Below are 15,383 nucleotides of genomic sequence, written 5' to 3'. Positions count from 1 at the left end.
AAAATTGTTGGGTCTGACTTCAGAAATATTTGTTTGAGATACAGCAATCAATCTGCCTGCCGTGTTCAACTTCCCTTTCTAGATTAAACTGCCTTTTTACCTCAACCTTGCTCAAGAAAACATCAGGCTATTCTTTGCTTATGGGAAGCCACTGAAGGGATGAAGGTTATATTATGCTTTCAAAGGCAGCCTGCTTTTGGGGAACTCAGAAGCCTACTGTTGGGGTACCTAATGATCTTCATCATGGCCTGTGTGATGAACTCTACCCAAACAGAGATGATAACATTTGAGTCAATCAGATCTTCTCTCTTGGAAATTTAAGCTAAGAGACCCAAAGAGAAGTTCTGATGGATGTTGGATTCTGTGCTGAAAGGAGTCCGTAATTAACAGCCACATCCATACTGAGGATATTGGAGCTGCTGTGCCAAGAGAAACGATGCTAGAAATGAGCCTTGAGGGCCCCTGAACAAGAATGCTGCATTGGTGCCTTTAGGTATTCTAGTTTTCGTTCTAATTCCATGAACATTCTTACAGAAAAATCTTCCTTTCTTGTAAAGAAATATAATGGGTATCTGTCCATTCCATCAAAAGAGCTCTGTCTGGAGGAGTGTAGTGAACCGGGCATCAATTTCACTGCACACTCATCACAGCCACGTCTTCAGTGCTCACCTCTATCTGAGCTGCTGTACGATGGACTTTTGTTTTTCTGCTTATTTTAAGGTCAGCTGACTTCCTAAATGCAACCTCCACTATTATTTCAGTTGGTTCTGAATGGATATTTATTATGTTCATTATTTAATCTGAGTTGTTTATATATCCATGTCTTCACATGGGCCAACAGACCATATTCTACGTATGGAATTTTAGTATGATCGTTATATATATTACTTCAAAGTGGCTCAGATTGTTTTGTTATTATTGATGTTATTTGGTGATCTTTTCAGGCTCTGTATTGGAGCTTGAGAAAGAACTGCTAAAGGAGTAGACTATCTTGCCCTAGATTTTGAAAATTATATTAAGATGGAAATAAATATATTCCACATATCAGAGCCTTTGAGGACTTATTGCTTAATAATTACAACATTAAAATTTTTTCCCTGGCTCCTTTATTCTTTACCACTCTCCCTGGTCTTAATCTCTAGCATTTGGTCTAACCAATATTACCTCTCCCTCTGTTTTCCCAGGTGAGCTGAGGCTTTGAAATAGTTCCATTTGAAAGGCAGCATCTTATCCTAGTGTGATATGGGTTGCTGGCTTCATTAAAAACTTATCAGTGACCTGAGGGTCAAATTTTAAGGTCTACTCAACTACCTCTACATGGGCCCTCAAAATACTCTCACAATGAAGCCTGTGGAGAAACAGTGGAGCATAGTAGATAGTACACAGGCATGCAAGTCATGAGAACTTTCTGAATCTTGGATTCCCCACTTTAATATCTCTATGATCATACTGTCTCCAGGAAAGAGATTTTACCGAGGAAACAGGCAGGAGACACTAGCTTGACTTTTTGTGGGAGGTATTTTTACTGGTCATCAGGGCTCTGCAGTGTCATTCCCTGAATTTACTTTCAGACTGAAAGACAAAGGAAGTTTCACTTAAGGAAATTGAATTACAGATACACACACATACACACACACACACACACACACACACGCACACACATATTCAGGCTCAAAGTTAAAATACTAATTGACAAATTTATTTTCCTGTTTTGACCAGAAGCTAGTGATCTAGGGTGTATATGTGATCAATATTAGATAACTAATTTTGTACTTGGTCAATGTGGATTGGTGTGAAACATTGTATTTGAGTTCCCTGAGCAGTCTGGATCCCTGGATTAGTTAAGGCAGCATTAACCGTTGTAAACCCTCAATTCTCAGTGGCTTAACACAAGAGAAGTTAATTTCTTGATGGTGTTAAGTCCTCTCAGAGGGAGCAGGTATGTGGGGGTATGTGGTTTCTCTGGTCATTCAGAGATACAGGCTGATGGATGTTCTGCTCACTTCTATACATGACTTCCAAGATTGCTTTAAGCAAAACAAACAAAACAAAACACTCAGCCAGGCAAAAGGGGAAGAGAGTATTATTCATTCATTTATGGGAGGGATTTATGAGCCAGACATACAATTAGGACATATAATTTCTGATAACCTTCCATTGTCAGGACTCAATCACATAATCAAACCTTTCTACGGGTGAGACTGGGAAAGGTAGACTAGTTATGTTCCCAAGAAGAATAGAAAAAGGTTTTTGGGGAGCATATAACAATCTCTGTCACAGTCCAAATATCTAAAAACAAATGGAGTTTCATCTTTCTCCCTCATGTCAAACCACTTCGTTGCCTCTCCAAAGATCTCATCCATCCCTGAGTCCAATTCCAGGCCCCTGATTTCCAGATGATAAAGTTCTCACCATCAGTCAAGATGTGGCTCCTCATGTGCTAGCAATCCATGAACTAAAAAGACAGGTTATCTTTTTTGTCCTTCTTCACCTAGTATTCAGTGATGAAGTAGGGGCACTTTCACCCCATGACACTAATCACAATAACACCCCCATTCATAAAAGGGAAGACAAGTAGACATAGCTCACTGGATTTAGCAACCATCAAACCCTTTATGAAAGCTTTATGAAATCCTTCTGACTTGGCAGTTGAGAAAATTCCTTAACAGGATGCTGATTCTTCTCTCTAGAGGAACATTTTTTTCCTTGTCCGTTGTTCTCCATAGCTCCTGCCTCCATCATCCTGAATATTATTACTTATCCATTATCTTTCATGGCAACATTTGAAGTAGGTATAGAGAGTTGCCCTCCTTGGGGTTGTACAAGTTTAGTAGCCTACATCCTGCTCACCAAGTTTGGGGACCCGAAGGTTGTTCAAATAATCAAAGGTATTTTTAGTCTAGTCTTTTGGTTTTGTTGATAATCAGCTCCCTCAAAGACTTTCATTTTGTTCCTGGTGTCTATAAATACATCTAAAGTTCTTTTCCTAAACATGATTATAAATCTGGATTTATTTATTTGTGTCCTTACAACTTAATGGTTCTATGGATACTATCGGAGGTAAAAGACCTAGATGGGAAGGCCACACCTTAAATCTGTCTTTACCTCAGGACTGAATCTTAATAGACCTTTGTTCCTCAAATCCATTTTTTCTCTTACTATTTGGGATCTAGAAGCATTAAACTTTTATAAACCTCAAATCTTCAAATTCCTAGACTTTCTCCATTCCCTTTCATGTCTATTTCCAAACTATCACTTCAATAACTAGAAAGTAAAAGCCAATTCTATTAACATTTGAAGTCTTTACAAACCTTTTCCTTATAGGACAGGTTGGCAAATTTCTTCTGTAAAGGTTTAGATTGTAAATTATTTTAGACTTTGTGGACCATAAACAGTTTTTGCCACAACTACTGAATTCTGTTATAGTACAAAAACAGCCATAGATAGTTGGCTATGTACCATTAAACTTTATTTTTTTAAAAAGTTGATGGGCCAGATTTGGACTGCAGGCCACAATCTGCCTTCTTTAAAGATAAAGGCTCCATAGGCATGTGATTGGCCTTTATGTTTTACAGGTGGAAGTTTTACTCTGGTTATTACTGTTGTACAATAAATAAGCTAATGTTTATATATGCTAATTTTTTATTAATGCAACACTTTACTTCCAGTACGAGTTTATTATTTAAAATATAAAATAATGCATTTTTTCCTAATTGATAAACTCACAAGTGCCATCAGCTTTGCCCAATAAAAAATTTCTTCACTGATCTAAAGTTTATCCAGTCTGCTATAAAGGTTGTTGATGTTGGGGCACATTACTCCATGTAGGGATTCAGTAATCCAGGCTGACAGTGGCTCTGTTATCATCAATACAAAGCTTTCAAGGTTAAACTGGGTGTTGACATTCAGCTGATATAGGAAGAGAATGGATGATCTCTTATGAGAGGATTTCATGGCCAAATATGGAGTATCTCACAGTACTTCTACTCAAATTCCATTGAGTGGAACATGGATATAACTCTATTGTAAGGAAGGCTAGGAAATGGAGTCCAGCTTTACAGCCTTGAAGAAGTAGGCACAGATCTTGGTGAGCATACTGAATTCTCTGCTTCAGTTCCTAAATAAATATTAATGACTGAGCCTTGCACACTAGCTATGTGACTTTAGGCTGAGGGCCCATTTTGCCTTTCTTATAACAGGCATAAAATCAGGATTAAATGTACAAAGCATATAAAGATGCTTTGTCACTTGTTAACTAGCAAACACTTTACATGTATGAAAGAATATAATGAATACCTGTGTAGCATTCCCCCAGATTTATATTTGTTAACATGATATATTTGTGATTCAGATTTATTTTAAGATATAAACATTATAAATGTAGTTTGAGGCTTCTTAAGTACTTTCCTCCAATTCTATTCCTCTTATCCTTCCTCACTATGGTAAACTCAGTGTTTATAACTCTTAGGCACTGGTATCACATTTTTTATCACTTAAACTGGTCAGTAAGTCAGCACCACTGAATTCTACCATAGTCAGCCAAATCTCTTGTGGAAGGAAAGACATGGTATTCTGGTAAAGCATTCCAGGGGTGAGAGGCATGAAATCATCCCTCAACCCTCATAGTCAGTCTCCAGGTATAGCAGCCTCTTGGGAATGAGGGAACAGGGAGATAGGAAATTGAGAGGTAGTCAGATCAGACCATGATGGGCCTCATGTGTCAGCTGAATATTAATATTTTATCCTGAAAATGCAGAGGAATTCCATTTGTTGTTAGACATGGTCAAATTTGTGATTTAGGTGGATTATTCTTGTAGCCATGTGAGGACTGCTCAGAGGTAGAAAGACCTTTGCTATAGTGCTAAGGAGCGATAATATGTGCTTCAACTAAAATGGTGGCCCATGGGGTTAGGCGCTTTCTTCGCAAGCACTTTGAGAGCTCACAAATTTTCTTTCTTGCTGCTTCTGAAAGGATTATACTTCAGTTTGGTATGGGGGTGCCTCAAGTAGAAACTGCTGCTTCTTCCTAGCATTTTGACTTTGACCTTCCACGTTAAGTTGTAGAAGTCTCTCTTCTACAAGATTATTGTTCTTCTGTTGGACTCCTAAAGCACCTTACATTCATTATCTTTTTTAATCTTCACAGCCAACCCTGTGAGATAGTTACCATTTTTACTCCATTTTAAAAATGAGGAAAGTGAGGGACGCCTGGGTGGCTCAGTCATTAAGCATCTGCCTTCGGCTCAGGGCATGATCCCTGGGTCCTGGGATCAAGCCCCGCATCAGGCTCCCTGTTCTGCTGGGAGGCTGCTTCTTCCTCTCTCCCACTCCCCCTGCTTGTGATCCTTCTCTTGCTGTCTCATGCTCTCTCTGTCAAATAAATAAATAAAATCTTTTAAAAAAAAATGAGGAAAGTGATGCCCAGAGTGGTTAAATAGCTTGCCTAATATTATTAGAAAGAGTCTAAGCTGTTGTTTTACTTAAGTCTGACTTACTATCTTGATGTCCTCTTGTCTCTCTCAAGGCATAACAGCTAGTATTTACTGAGGAATTGCTATGTGCCAGGCACTGCCTGTTCTATCATCCATACAACCCTCTGAGGTAAATAATATTATTATCCTCATTTTACAGCTGAGGAAACTGAGATCCAGAGAATTTAAGTAACTTGTTTAAGATGCTACATCTGGACAAGGTGATTAAAACAAGTTAACTCTGGAGCCATTGGCTTATACTATCTCTAATGGGAAGGCACTTATTTGATTTCCAAAAGTACGGGGAGAAGGAAAACACTATGTTATAATTTAAAGCTCTTATTAAGCTTTGTTAATATGGCCCTAATCTCAGTGTGTCAAAATATTGTGGAGAATTTAACTATAAGCCACAGTCAGTACCAGATTTGAATGGGCATAGCTTGATTATGATAACATACAACTTTGCTTCAATCTTTGCCAAAATGACTTACTCTGGCAGAGTAGTCACAGGAGAGCTGGCCAAGAGCCAGGAGGCCAGGGTTCTAATCCTGGTTCTGCCATGAATGGTCTTTGAGTTCTTGGGTGGGTCAATTGATTTCCTTAGACTTCAATTTTTCCATTTCCAAAATTCAAGAAATGAACTAGAGTATCTCCAGTGTCCCCACCCACTGTGATTCTCTCTTTGCCTTTTCCCCCCCATTCCATCAGAAACTGACTTCAAAAAATGACAGGAAATATAAATAAACATTTTTAGAAATGCAACAAATTAATTTTAATATTTCCAGAGGTGAGGACAAGTAAATATTATAGAAGAACAAGGAACTATTTTTAATATTCTTTATACTAATATTATAAACATAACTCATATTTTAGTCATTTGCTTATACATGAAAAATCTAAACCTATGATTCTGGCTAGCATATTTATTTTTAAAAATGAGGTTTAAATAAATTAAACAATATGAGTGTGAAACAAGTACATAACTAAGAGAGGTAACACCTTGAAAAGAAATCAACTCATGAAATAGTTTTAGGAGAATATGGATTTAGGAGAACATGGATAGACAAAAGAAAAGACTGATACACAGAGGATTCTAGAAAACAGGCAGTTCTCCACACCCCACTAATTCTTTCTAAAAAAGCTATTTCTTTACACAAATGTATTTGTAGACCAGGTAAATGTACTTACTAAGTTGACAAAATTGCTTTCAAATCTACTTTAAAATACACCTCTCTCCAAGGGAGTGGATCCCAGCCTGGAAGGCAGGATGATAATAGTTTTTGGTTTTGTTTTGTTTTTTTTTTTTTCCTTTCTTACTTCCCAAAGGGAGTTTTGCAGGAACCTGATAGTATGTGTTCAATTTGTTTAAATGATGAAATAGATGTGGGCCTGGGCAAATTAGCCCATATTAACATTTCTTGTTTTTGCCCTTAACTAAAGGACTTGGTAGTAATAGCTTAGAAATTCTGAGCTCTGGTAACCCCCATATGCACTGAGCAGTTCAGCAAGATGAAGCCTATCTCAATACTCCATGTGACACAGGAAGAGAGGTGAGGTGGAGCTAATGCCCCTACTTCCATGGACTTCCATGATGAGGGCAGTTTCATCAGTCAGCCTCAAACATCCTCTTTTAGTGTTTCCCACCTTTACCTTTCTGATTTTACTTCCCTTAAGGAAACCATTGTTGACTTTCTCACTAAATTTCAGATGTGATGCTAGGCATTGAGACTACAATCATGAAGATGCTGGCTCTGCTCTTGAGGGCTCGAGGGTCTAAAAGAAAATGCCGTATTTAGTACTCTGACCCATTCCCATCTCATTTCCTCCCCCTGGGCCTAGGTAGCACTATTTCTAAGAGTAAGGGATTGCCTGAGAGGATTTCTAAGATTTTTAGGTAGGAAAGCACCCACATGTCTGTAAGTTAAGTAAGACTGAATAAAATGTATGGAACCAGACCTAGGCATACAACATTGAGTGGTGACAGGATCCTGGCCCCAGAATTAACTCCTGGAGCTCCTCCTCTGCCCAGAGAGCAGAGATCAGGGGTCTTATGATCCCTGGCCCCCAGTGGTTAGCAGCCTGGGCACATGTACACACACAGACTTCTTGGATATCTTGGTCCTTCAGGACAAGTGTAGGTCACCTGAAATATCCATTGCTCTTTATTCTTTCATTTCATTGAAGGAGCAGTAGCTGGGCCCCAAGCCTCGCACGGTGCAGTCAGTGCTGTCACTGTCACACTTGCCACAATGACATTCAGTGGCTACTGGATATGTATATAGGGAATCTGCCTGATGAGCACAGCCAGGCACTTTCACGGTCTCGTACACCAGCTCTTTGAAGGTACATATTTTCTGGATGTTGGGCCTGGCTGGGTCTTTGTACACGAGATCCTGTGGAGTTTAAAAAGGAGAGAGTTAGACTAAAATACTCTGGAAATTTCTATTTAGCATAATCAAAATGAGACAGGAATTTAATACTGCTTGCTCTAGCATTTACCCAATAAAGCTCACTTAAGGAATTCCTAAACAAGGAAATATGCTCTCATAAATGTCCTATATGCTATACCACATTTCTTGGTTCTGGAAATCTTACAGAATATATGTCATTCTTTTCCTACTCCTTATGTCTATATCAAATCTTAAATATTTCTCAAACTATAGGGAAACTTTAAATTTCAACATAGAAAAATGATGAAATAGAACTATAATAGAAATTTTAAGTTGATTTTTGTACTTAGTCAAAAGCTATGTTAATGACAACATGAACCAGAAAACACTGAAGTTCAATTTCTCAGAAAATGTTTCCAAATACATTGTCCCTGTGTGTTTATAAAAAGCCCAAAGACATAAGAGGAAATGTCAGTGCTTAGCTTAACATGACTATGAAGTCACATGGAAAATTTTAAATATTCCACTGTCTTGTAGACATTTCCTCCCCTTAAACGCTGTATATTTTGCAGGGCTCTCAGTTTCAAAGTATACACAGTTTGCACATGAGAACTTTTAATCCAGGCAGAACAGGTTTGTTCCAACAGTTTCTAGTAAAATTATTTGCACCAAGGGAAGAAATTGGCATTGCTGTTTAATTTATTTCAATATCATGCTATCAGGTCTGTTGATCGAACTCATTTACCACCCAATAAAATATATTTCATTAAAAAGTTGTTACTTTCAATTTCAGTTTATAGAATGAAAATTTGCATAGACAACCAGTTGTTATAGGAGAAAAAAGTAAAACAAAGTAGAAACTCTTTACTTGGATTAATGCAAGGAAGCTGTGTGAAAACAAACTAGTGGTTTTATGCTTCTGTGCCTTGGTTTTCTCAATGGCGTGAAGAAGTGAGTAGGTTTGCTGATTCACTTCGGTTCTAATAGTCTACAAGTATAGATTGTGTTCTGAGGCTGCTTGTTGCCATTTGTAATCAGGTGGACAAATAAGACAATTTTAATAATATGTTTGTGTTTTTATGTGGCTTGGAAACATATTTTAATACTACCTCTGTTGCAAAGATATGGCTTCAATTACAGAAAATGGCTTTTGGGGAATATGGTAGATCTTCTATTAATAAATATATGTATGTTTACATGTTTATCTCTCTATACGTAAAATCTACCATAGCACTACTTTTTTTTTTTTTGGAAGTGCAGAGTTGGCATATTACCAAGTTGATCACATCAAATCTGACGCTTTGCTAGATTTATCCTAATCAAATCCAAGCTCAAACATCTAACTGATATCATGGTATTTAACCCCAATCATAACACAGACAGTATTGACTAAGGGACTCATGGCTATAACTTGGGAAAGTTAAAATATTCATAAAGTGGTAATTAATGAAGCCTGCCTTGGACAGACACTTAGCACCCTCACTTCCAGCAAAGCAGAGTTCCTACCCGGGTGTAGCAGTAGCCGGCACACCACGTGGTATTGATGTTTATGCAGAAGCGACATTCCTCCTTTTCCACTGTGATGGTGATGTTGGTCAGCTCACAGCTCTTGCAGCAGATTGCTCTCCAGCAACAGAAAAGGAAGCAAAACTGGACTGACTTCATCCTGGGCTAGAAAGCAAACAACTAAGGCTCATGAGAAACCAAAAAACCCCAAAGAATTATAATCATGTAAGTTGAACAAAGCAAAAATAATTGATTTGTCCATTCTCCCCAGGCACATTTTGCTCCAGCAATTTTTTCCTTCCTTTTCCCTTGCCTTACTTCTTTTTTGAACAAACGTTTCTTCTTATACTCCTTCTCCTTCATTTTTTTTTTGTCAAGTAGACCCATATTGCAGATCAAAACTCCAAAATAATGATTTAAGCAGAGCAGTGTTTAAAGATCAGAGTATTTAAGTGATTATTCTGAGGATGGTAATTGTGATAATCATATTTGTCCCTTCATTAAAATTTTAAAGACTATTTTTGTTTAAAAATAAAATTCTATACTATAAAATTGGTTCATCAGTTTTAGCATCTCATAAATATTATCATTTGCTTTTGCTCACCTTTGGTTAAAATAAGACTATTTCAAGAGGCCAGGTGAATTGTCTATATAAAGTCCAGTTGCTTGCTAATAGTGACCGCTGTATATTAACCATATTTAAGAAGCCAGGTTGACAAGTATAAATTGTCTACACAACAGTAGTTGAAAAAGGTCTAGATTTGTTCTCCAGATCCTGAAAAACCTATCATTTCAAAAGTAACTGTCACCACTTGTTAACTGTAGATGCCAAGACTCACCTTTGGTTGGCTGCCTTATCTGAGGAAAGCTGTATACGGAGTCAAGTCTCAGTTCACCTTTTATACAAAATCATGTGCAACTAACACCCTGTGGATTTGTTGGGTATTAATAAGACCAATGTTAGCCTGAAGCTTGCTGTAAGTGAATCAGTGTTTAGGTAGACAGGGAGATCAAGCCTTCCTAAGGTAGTCTAAACGCAGTTGATCAAGAAAAATAATGTTACCAGAGATGATGATTTTGTACAAATTAAATTTGATATAGTTGCACACCCACTCCTTTACCTTGTCAAATTAAATGTGACTCTAGGTTTTTCTTTTGTATCTTTAACTCCGGGAATTCAGAATCCTTTCCAAGTATTGCTTTAGCCCTGCTGAGGGAGTGCATCAAAAAGATGTGGTTAATAAATTGCTCTGAGAGCAGCTTGAAATCTGTAAGGGAAGAAACAAACAAATGGAAAGTCTTTCATGTTCTGACTCCTATCTAAAGTATAAACTATATTTCTCTTTACTTCCCACATCCAGTTCCCCTAATCTCGAATATTATTCTTTGATGCTCTACTTGTAATTCTCTAAATGTTCTGGTAATTCGTTTCTCCAGATCTTTGCATATGCAGTGTTTGTCTTGCCTGAAATGTGTTTGTTTCTTACCTGTGTTCTCCAGCATTGCTCCCATCCCTGGCAAATTTCTCAATCTTCAACACTCATCTGCCAGAATTTAGAATGGGAGATAGAGGAGAGCTTCTCTTTGCAATCATTAATATACCTCTGTTTCTCCCAGTAGAGTATGAGCTCCTTGGAAACTGGGATTGATTTGCTTAACAGATATTTATTAGTTAAACAGTGTGGCTGGTGGAAAGGAACAATGATAGAAATATTAGGGGATATGATGTCAAAGATATAATAGGAGTCAAATCATGTAGGACCTTGGTTTTTGCTGTCTGTGAGAGGGGACAAATTGCAGGATTTTGAGTAGAGGTGTGACATGATTTGATTTAGGTCTAAAAGGATCCCTTCAGCTGCTCTTTTGCTAATGTAGAGGAAGAAATATAGAAATCAGAAGACCTATTAGATGCTACTGCAGCAACCCAGGTGAGAAATATTTGTTCAGACTAGTGTGGTAGCAATGGAGGTAAGGGGACATAAAATTGATTCTGGATATATGTTGAAAGAAGAGCCAACAGAATTTTCTTTTTTTTTTTTTTTTTTAAAGATTTTATTTATTTATTCGACAGGATAGAGATAGCCAGCGAGAGAGGGAACACAAGCAGGGGAGCGGGAGAGGAAGAAGCAGGCTCACAGCGGAAGAGCCTGATGTGGGGCTCGATCCCATAACGCCGGGATCACGCCCTGAGCCGAAGGCAGACGCTTAACCGCTGTGCCACCCAGGCGCCCCATGAATTTTCTGATGGATGAATGTTGAGCATGAGAGAAAGAAAAGAGTCAAGAATGACTAAAGAGTCTGGCCCGAGCAACTTGAAGGATAAACTTGCTATCAACTGAAATGGGAAGGCTGTCAATGTAGTAAGTTTTAAGCAAAGATGAGGAGTTCCATATAGACATGTTGAGATTGAGGTGTCTTTAAGACCTCTAAGTAGAATGCTGAATCTAAATTTTGGGAGAAATATATTGGCTGAAGTTATAAATTTGGGTGTCATCAACATGAGCCTAGAAAGACTTTACCAAGGGAGTGGGTATAAATAAAGATGGAAGGACCAAGTTGAACCTGGTGTACTCCAATATTAAGAGGTCAAGGATAAGATGAAGCATTTTTTTGCTTCCTTCCTGAGAAGGGCCACTGAGGAAAGAGAGGAATGGAGAGAATGTGGTGTCCCAGAAGCTAAGAGAGAACATCAAGGAGTGAGAGCTGTGCTAAATGCTGCTGACAGGTTAAGATGAAGACTGTGAGTTGTACAATGTATGTGGCAATGTGAAGGTCACTCATATCCTTGGCTAGAGAAGTTTCTTTGGAGTGAGGGGAACAAAACACTGATTGGTGTGTGTTTAAGTTATTGGTAAGAGAAAAAAAAAAGTTGAATATAGACAACTTTTTCCAGGAGTTTTGATACAACAATGACCAAATAAATGGGTGATTTGGTAAAGTGGGAATAGGGCAAAGATAATTTTCTTTTAATTTTTAATGTTTTAAAATGGAAGGAATAACTTCATGTTTATACAGTAATGGAAATGATTGAGTAGACTATGTTGGAAGAAGAGAGGAGAATTTCTGGAGTGTTCTTGAGTAGGTAAGAAGAGATGTGCTTTAGAGCATAAATGGGGACTGGCTTTAGACAGGAAGTTGGAGAGCTTATCCCAGTACCAGGCAGGAGGCAGAGCTTGTGAGTGCAGGTGCTGGTGGGTGGGGAGGTGTGGTGGGTGCAGAAGATGATGAGTGGTAGATGTGGTGAAGGTTCTGTGCAAGCTGTCCTGTGATTAATTTTATTTTCTCAGAAAAGTTTGAAGTAAGGTCATCAATCTGAGAATAAGGATGATGGATGAATTGCTGAGGGTTTGTAGAGAAAGGAAAAAATTTGAATAGTTGTCTGAGATTGGGAGAGGGATTGAGTTGGCAATGATAGGCATAGTATAATTTCGTACCAGTTTTAAGGGCCTACTTGAAGTTTATGGTAAGAATGTTAACGTGAGACCACTTAGCATAGATATACGCTTTTCTTTTGCCCAATATAACAGCAGGGGTTCAGGCTTATGGGTGACAAATAGTTGGATTTATCCAAGGTTATGATTTTATCAAACATGTGTGACAAAGATAAAACATAATAAAGTCCTGGATATTGTGAGTATTAATTCAACATTTATGTAAGTGATATCTGGAATATAGAAATATTTTGAAATCCATTAGTAATGGGTAAGTAAGCATAATATCAAGGTTATAGAATGTATAATTAAATTTCATATGATACACATTAAATGAAATATATTCATGATTCCTGGAAAATTATAAATCCTTTCAATTTTTCTAAAAGAATACTCAAAATGTTATGATTACACATTGTATTATGAAATGAACTCTTTATATTATCTATGTGTGTTCACAAAGTATATTTATGTAAATACATGTGAACTTAAATTAATGTGTTTTAATGACTAATGTATATATATTGTATTTGTTCCTTATATATTCACTTTAAGATATGAACAGCTTCTTTTTGTTGAACACCTACTATGTCCCAACCATTTAACTAAACACTAAATATGTGATCACATATAATCTTTACGAAAACTCCTTAAAGGAGTTACTATTATTGCTCTTTGGAAGATTGGAAAACTGAGGATAAATGACTTGCTCAAGATTATGGAACCTTTAAAGAGCAAGACTGGGGCTCATACCCAGGTCTGTTTGGCTCCAAAGCAGAGGACTACTCGTTGTGCCATGCTGACCTCAGTGGTTTATAATTCTTACCAATCCCATTAGTTAGAGAGGGGCCAAGACTGAAGTCATTCAAAACTTTGGTGGATATTCCAAATGTCCATGTTTATGTTTCCATCCACATTTTGGTCAGAAGTCTCACCAGATAACCTGCTTCCCTTTGGCTGTCAAGAGACCCCAGTCCTGTCTCCCAATTCCAAGCCTCTTATAGCCTGATTAGTGTATTTCCTAATTAGGTGACATTGCTTACACAGAGTTTGTTGAAGTGTTTTATTGATGAAAATATAGAGATCTCTCTTATTTATCTTTGTATTCCCAATAGGAATTTCTTCCTTCTTTCCTTCCTTCCTTCCTTCCTTCCTTCCTTCCTTCCTTCCTTCCTTCCTTCCTTCCTTCCTTTTTCTTTTTTTCTTTTTCTTTTTCGGAATAGAATTTCTAATACACAGTAGGCACTAACACACTTTTGTTGAACAAACTGAAAAACAAATCCCTCATAGTTTCCCGTTATGCTATGCTGGTCCATAACCTGTTTGCTATATCTGATGCATTCCTTGTTCTTGCCCTGTTCTGTTCTGGGGTTTTTTTCGGGGGGGGGGGGGCGGTGCAGGGAAGACCTCTTCAGGCTGCCCTTTCAAACTGCAATGTCAGCAGGCTTTGCCTCTGTGGAGGGAATTTGGAGAGCAAAAGGAAAGAAGTCGGAGTATTTCTCTCTACATTCTTTTCTTGGCAGTAGCTGCATTTTATCCCTGGGTCCAGGTCACATCAAACAGTGTCTCCCTCAGTGTTTCCAGCTTCTGTGGGGAAACCTGTCTTGTGGCTTGAGCTTCTGCTGGGTGGTCTCACGTTTTGGCTTTGGAAAACCTACTGTGTCCTCTAATCCTGAGGGTAAGTTTGACTTCCTACTGTTGCTGATCTTAGGGTTGCCTCATTTTCCCTGTCTGGCTTCTTAGCAAAATTCTAACAGTTGGTAATCAACTCTCTGGATTAAATTCCTTCTGTTTTATGTATTAGGGGTAATAATCTGTTTTCCTGGTTGGAAACTGGTAACACTCTCCTTTATTTCTAGCTCTCTATTGGGTTTTATTAACTTCATATTTAATGAAATATTTAACATTATTCAGGGAGACCCTGTGTCAAATTCTCACTTTATTGAAGCACCTCTCCACTTGAAGCACCTCCCCATTTTGCAAAATCACATGTATTTTTCTTCTTCTTCCTTGAAGGACAAAATGTTCTGTTCTTTAGTCCTGAGATACATTTCTCATCTCCTTTCATCTAAGCTACTCCTACAAGCACTATTACAAAATTTCATTTAGATGTAGCTTCTTCTAGGAGGCATTCACTCCACCTTACGCAGTATTCATTATTCACTCTCAGTCCAGTACTTTCTGTTTGTGTTTCCTTAGTTCCCAGTACTTGTCTCAATGTTAACACTCATCACATTATATTTCAAGTGTGCAGCAGACTTCTCTTGTGAATTCTGGTGAACCAGTGACCTCAACTGTTTGAGGATCCCTAGAATTTCTACCTGTACATATACTCAATGACTCACATTCTTCTTTCACTTATAAAGAATTTTAAAGTCATTTTTAAATGTTTGGGTTTAAAAATAAGAAATTAAGTACTTATGCTCATATTTTGATAAATTACTTGCTTCTTTTATGATCTGGTATCCTTTTCCTCCTTTTCTTTGCCTATGTGATATATGTTTCATAATGTAAATTTTAAAACATGCTTAATATATTTTAAATAATTTCAAATTTCAATGCATCAATTTTAGTTATTCAAATTT

General features: G+C 37.6%; 1 protein-coding gene and 1 long non-coding RNA gene across 2 annotated transcripts in view; one reads left to right on the top strand and one right to left on the bottom strand.

The window, feature by feature from the left end:
• Window positions 1-15,383, top strand: part of LOC130544666 (uncharacterized) — an 805,127-nt gene that overhangs the window by 29,723 nt on the left and 760,021 nt on the right. The gene's annotated exons all lie outside the window — the stretch shown is intronic.
• On the bottom strand, window positions 7,634-9,526 carry LOC113264898 (follitropin subunit beta). Its single transcript, XM_026511868.2, has 2 exons — window positions 9,368-9,526; window positions 7,634-7,864 (listed from the first exon to the last, which is right to left on the bottom strand). Exons 1-2 carry the CDS (start codon window positions 9,524-9,526, stop codon window positions 7,634-7,636), a joined length of 390 nt encoding a protein of 129 aa, XP_026367653.1.

The sequence above is a fragment of the Ursus arctos genome, unplaced genomic scaffold (genome assembly GCF_023065955.2).
Source record: "Ursus arctos isolate Adak ecotype North America unplaced genomic scaffold, UrsArc2.0 scaffold_23, whole genome shotgun sequence".
Taxonomy (NCBI): domain Eukaryota; kingdom Metazoa; phylum Chordata; class Mammalia; order Carnivora; family Ursidae; genus Ursus; species Ursus arctos.
Note: the sequence above shows the minus strand (reverse complement) of the source record. Positions and strands in the feature narration are given on the sequence as shown.

Coding starts and splice junctions, on each gene's coding strand:
- LOC113264898 (XM_026511868.2), bottom strand. CDS start 9,526: ATGAAGTCAGTCCAGTTTTGCTTCCTTTTCTGTTGCTGGAGAGCAATC. Junction 7,865..9,367: donor CCGGCTACTGCTACACCCGG/GTAGGAACTCTG, acceptor TAAACTCCACAG/GATCTCGTGTACAAAGACCC.